General features: G+C 38.7%; 1 protein-coding gene across 1 annotated transcript in view; it reads right to left on the bottom strand.

The window, feature by feature from the left end:
- Nucleotides 1-5,520, bottom strand: part of LOC104488931 (nesprin-1-like) — a gene marked incomplete at its 5' end in the record, with an annotated part of 48,377 nt that overhangs the window by 39,252 nt on the left and 3,605 nt on the right. Inside the window, 4 exons of the mRNA XM_010131031.1 lie at nucleotides 754-920; nucleotides 1,446-1,604; nucleotides 3,495-3,650; nucleotides 4,395-4,520. Of these exons, the coding sequence (XP_010129333.1) occupies nucleotides 754-920; nucleotides 1,446-1,604; nucleotides 3,495-3,650; nucleotides 4,395-4,520 (608 nt within the window). The remainder of the gene's footprint in view (nucleotides 1-753; nucleotides 921-1,445; nucleotides 1,605-3,494; nucleotides 3,651-4,394; nucleotides 4,521-5,520) is intronic.

Here is a 5,520-nt window from a genome sequence, read left to right on the forward strand (position 1 = left end):
ATGATGAAACTAAACAAAACCCTTTGCCGCTAACAGGACTAGAGTATTTCTAATTCATATGTCCTTACACCACAGAAGTGTAAGATATAAAGTATATGTACATTTTATGAAGTCCAAAGTTGTAACAAAATTCTTGTCAGTAATGGAAGGGAGTCTGTAGCACAACTCAGCAGAACATATTGAAATGAATAAACCAGTTCTGTCATGTATCAAACAACAACCCTCTATTTCTTTATGTTATGAAAATTGCTGTTATATTTTTGACCTTGAGTAAAAAGAATCTTTAAACCCAAGGTACATATGTCTACCTGCAGTTACTCCTGTCCATCAGAGAAAAAACAATCCGGCAGAAAAACTAAGACTGAGTTTTGGAACTGCTCTTTTCCAAATCAAAAATGACAAACGCACCCTTTTGATTCCTCTGCCAAGAATATTTTAGAAAACCTACATTTTAATCCACTTCTCAGCACTCATCTGAAGCAAGACAGTGCTGGAGCAAGGCTCGCTAAATCTGACTGCAACCGATCCAATGACATTCTAGCAAATAATGTTTTGAATTGACTCATCTTGAAGAAGCGATGTCGAGTACTGCAGAGCAAAACAGAAAGGTGAATTTCACAGAAACGTGTTGATGCTTAAGGAACTCATTTCGTTTGTGACGAAAAGTCAAACAATAAAAAGATATTAAATTAATGACATCCACCATATTAATCTGTCCCCTGAAGCACTTTAGAAACAGAACAACTGTTTTACCTGGCTGCAATAAGATCCAGAAGATGTTGCCACCTGTCATTGATCTTGCCAAGTTTGTACTCAATCTCTGATGCCTTACTCTCATGGCTGGCTTTAGCAAGTCGCTCTCCCATTTGCTGGAGCTGGATTTTGTTTTTCTGGGCTACAGCAATTTCCTCTTGATAATCCTGGACAGGGAAGAGCAATCAAAAGTCAAGGTACTTACTCTGAATACATTCTGCTCTACTCTGCCAAATGAACCATAAAAAATTACAAGTGAATGTTGCTTTTTTGGTAATTGGTGCAGTTGCACCTCTTAAATATCAGAGGTGTAACCAGGAACAACAACAGCAACTTTATCAGAATAATCAAAAAAAACAGCAAACCAATACAAAATCCAACACCTTCTGTAAATATATTTGCTATAGTTATCTCATTACAGGCAATTCTGACTGGACATTGAGTAAAGCATTCAGATGCCTTTGTTTTTGCATTGACTTAATTTTCTGGTATACTGGGAGGTCCTACCTCAAGAGACAGGAAAATGCTGTACAGAGAGAGAAGAACACAAGCACACAGTCTTAGTGAAACTTAGAAACATCTCTGTAAGGTAAAACCTCCGTTTCAGCTAATTTGGTATCCTCTTTGCAATACAAAACAAGTAAGCAGTTAGTTAAAGAACAGTATGTAAACACACGTGCATTGCACTATACCTTTTTAAGTTTCTCAATCATTTCTTCTATGAGGATGTCGCCATTTTGAGAAACCTTACTTTCCATTTGTGTCAGCCACTCACAGAGCTCCTTGTTCTTCTCACTGAAGACAGCCCACTCATTCAGTCTCTCACTAACTTGTTGTCGACGTAAGGAGACCTTAAAACATTTACAGAACGTAAATAACGAAGCAGTAAATGCACTTAACAGGTGCTTGAAACACTTTGTGCCTCAATGTGAATTCTTCTGGGCTGGAAAAGTGTTCCAGCCACCTACCTGCTGTTAAACCAAACCAGAGCTGTACTGCAAAAACTGTGTGCTTCTCTGTGAGTTTAGAGGTAACTGTTAATCTCAGGTTTCCTGCTAGCTACATCCTGTGCACAGAAAGGCATCCAAGCGTTACGCCCAGTAGCCCAAAGCTTTCATTAGAACAAAAATAAAAAAAAATTCTTACAATTTTTGCTCACTTATAAAATGTTATAAAATACCTTAATAGTTTATTTTTAGTCTAAGAGATTAAATAAACAAGGGAGATATAAATGCTTGACCAAAGCAAAAAAAGATATATATATATATATGTGTGCATATACACACAGCATAGGCCAAAAGACTTGTGTAATTTGTGCATAAGCATGATTTCTAAGTACGAAGCTAAATCAAAGATACACTATATTCTGCAAAAGCAATTTTCTACTTGAGTCCCAATACACTCATTTCATAGAAAACTATTTCTCCTGAATGGGAATGACACTTTGAGAGATTCAAAGGAACTGACACGAAAGAACAGACATAAAACATCAACCAAGCAAATGATGTAGTTAATACAGAAGGAAGATATTGCTATGTTTAAGAAATTGCCATAGCAGTGGTACCATCTTGGGCTATGAATAGTAACAGACATCAAAGATGGTCACTGAAATCGAAATAGCAGCAGAGGGTGAGCAGAACAGTCCCCTCTCCAGTTTCAGACATTTGTACAACTACTGACTTCCTCCTCAGGGTAATCTGCATTGTTTCTGACTTTATATCAGCATTTTAGCTGAGATGATGAAGAGTGCATCTGCTCTTTCATAAACAAAACTGACGGGCTCTTTAAATACTGTGTTAAGTTTAACAGGGTCATACACTTGATGTCTCATTTCCTTTTTGCGGTTCTAAACTTGATGGCAGCTTTCCGGAGATAAGCAATGGTTGAAGAAAGTGTTGAGCTAGGTTACATCCTGACACCTTCAGTACACACAAAAGTAAGATAATACTACTTTACTTGGCCTCCTCCTTTAACAGGAACATACATGCAGTGACTACAACGTGGTTTAGATGTATCTACATTGGCTCATTCAAATGCAAGTAACTCACAGTAGAGTTCTGAGGAGCATTTTTCCTACTTTGGGGGTGGTTTTGCAGCCTTCACAGATACCTTACCTGAGGTAACTATTTCAAAGTTAGCCCCGGTATGTCTGGACTGAAATCTCTACTGAACCACAGAAATAACATGAGGATAATCAGAAAAGCTCCGTGAGGGAGACCCCACTACCTGGATTCTGAGTGCAAAATGGAGGCAAGAAACATTGCCTTCTAATCGCATCATGCGCCTGAAAAATGAAACAATACTCTTCAGCTCATTTTGTAGCCAAGCAAGTCACCCCCAGGCTAAGAGAAATGCAGACACCAATGTCTGAAGAACCAGAATATATCAACAGAACTGAAGGTACAATACAGTAATGTTGAACAGGAAGGGGACATCCTTTCTGCATACAGCTCCATCAAAGCACAGTTCCACAGTCCCACAGCACACAGTGAGACTTTTCTGTTGGTTTTTTAAGGCTGCTTAAATATGACCTCACAGCCATGATAAAGTTCAGGAGATCTAGAAACACCAGCATTAGCTAAAGGAAGCATTTCAACAGATGTTTTCCCTGATTCAGCAAGAGTTCAGTTTTGAACATGCGTCTACAAGAATCTTCCCTAAAAGCTGCCACCTGCATTCAATTTTTCTCCCAACACTTTTGCAGCCTGTGCACTCTTATCAGTGCTCAGTTCTATACTTGCCTGGTGGCACAGCTCCTCCCACTGCCTGTGCAGAAGCTCTATGCGCTCACTGAGGATTGAGATATCATCTGCACTGATATAGATAGACAGGGTCTCCTTCAGCAGAGAGAGGTGTGCAAGGTCATCTGTCCATCCTTCAACAGCATTCTCTAACTCCTTAAAAGAAGGACACAAGGAAAAAGGACAAGTTTGCTAATAAATACAATTTTGAATGTGTTGATGAAGCACAAAGACAAGCATTGTTATCTCACTGATGTGAGATAATGTCATATTTGAGTAGACGCACCATTTCAAGTGGACTGTTTCAGCCCTGTTTAAAAGAAAAGGAGAACTATCGACCCCATATATACCAGTATTTTCAGTGTTCTAAGAGAGGTAACTCCCCAATACAGAATGATACATCAGCCCTGTAACAAGGAGAAACAAACCAACATACTACTCCAATCTCCCTAAAGTTCAAAGGTGTTTAAGAATTCCAAGTATTGATTTGGACTTCTCTGTATTGAAAACATTTTCAAGTTGTAATCCACTTCTAAACTGCCAAGAATATAGCATAACAGTGTTATCTAAGATCCCCTCCCAGTAATCTCACCTCAAATAAAAAGCACTAAACAGCAGTTTAGATACCATGAGTTTAAATTTGAAGTTAGAATTTCTGTAATAAAACCAGATCCTGTTCTGATCTCACTTTGATCAGATCTGTATTTACCCTGCAGGATTTGTATTATAGTGAGATCACACAGGTATTATGCTGTCCAAATGTTACATAGATAGTTTCTTATCACAGGGATGGCTGACTGGTTTGCACAGTCAGTAATCTGAAGTCTTTTAACAAAGAAAGAGGTTACTACACAAAGGCAGGCAAAGATGAGACAATAATCAAGAGAACAAGTGCTTTACCTTGCAACGAATCTGCTCTGCATGCAACTCATCATGGTGTTCTGGCAAGGGCTGAGAAAGTGTTTTTTTGAATGATCTTAGCTTCTCCAGGGAGTCCGCTATGCCTTTCTCAGAGTTTTCCCAGTCCTGAAGGGAGAAGACTTATTAGGCTTCTATTTATATCTGCATTATACTTATGTCAGTTGTTTTGTGTAACTATCCACTGAACAGTAAAAACTTTTTCATAATAATAACATGTCCTGAAATCCCCCTCTAAATAACACTCATAGTCTAGAGCTTGAGTCGTGTACAACTGTGACAAATTTTTGGTGTGTATGTCTCTGCTAGGAGAAATACACAAGCCAAAGCCTCCTGTTACTACAGTGTTGTCTAGATCCAACTCCATCCTTTCAGAAAAGCCTCTCCTGCCAAAATAACATTCCACTTCCTTTCTTGAATGCCTGTATCAAAAACTCTACTGTTCTTTGACAAAAGCTCTACTCAGATGCAGTAATCACCAGGACAAAAAAAGTGATTGGAGAACTGCAAACTCAGCTCAGATTAAAGTACCTGCAGTATCTGCTCTAAATTATGAATCTAGCAGCTACACCCACTTTTAGTGTTTGTATACTTTCTAAAATTTTCAATGTGGCCACTGCAATCAAACCATACCAATCATCATGGGACAGTATGGTTTCACCTGCCTCACCTGCTTAAATCCTATTTAAAAGGTACTCACAGACAGGAAGATCTCTGCTAAGCCCATCAACTGAAAAAGAATGCCAGTTGTGTGCTACAGAACTTGTTGGACTTAATAATGTTTCAAGATATTCTCCTTCTACCACTGCCTTTGTATTTCTCCCTTTCCATTTTTTTTCCATGTGTCAGTACGTCATGATCATCTTCAGGAGGGAGAATTGCAAACAACAGGTCTTGCAAAAAAACCTCTCTTTAGTGTCTTCTTTCTTCTCTCCTTAGTAAGTAATGTGACCTTACACTGTTCTCAGTGCAACACATACTCTTCTAGAATATACGCTTGTGCTTGCCATTTGGCCAGAAGACCACTAAAAAGTCATGTATTTAAAACCAAGGTAGCATAATGTAATGAGGGCTTGTCTGTGAGACATGCCGTTTGCATGGTACTTTC

The sequence above is a fragment of the Buceros rhinoceros genome, unplaced genomic scaffold (genome assembly GCF_000710305.1).
Source record: "Buceros rhinoceros silvestris isolate BGI_N320 unplaced genomic scaffold, ASM71030v1 scaffold5292, whole genome shotgun sequence".
Taxonomy (NCBI): domain Eukaryota; kingdom Metazoa; phylum Chordata; class Aves; order Bucerotiformes; family Bucerotidae; genus Buceros; species Buceros rhinoceros.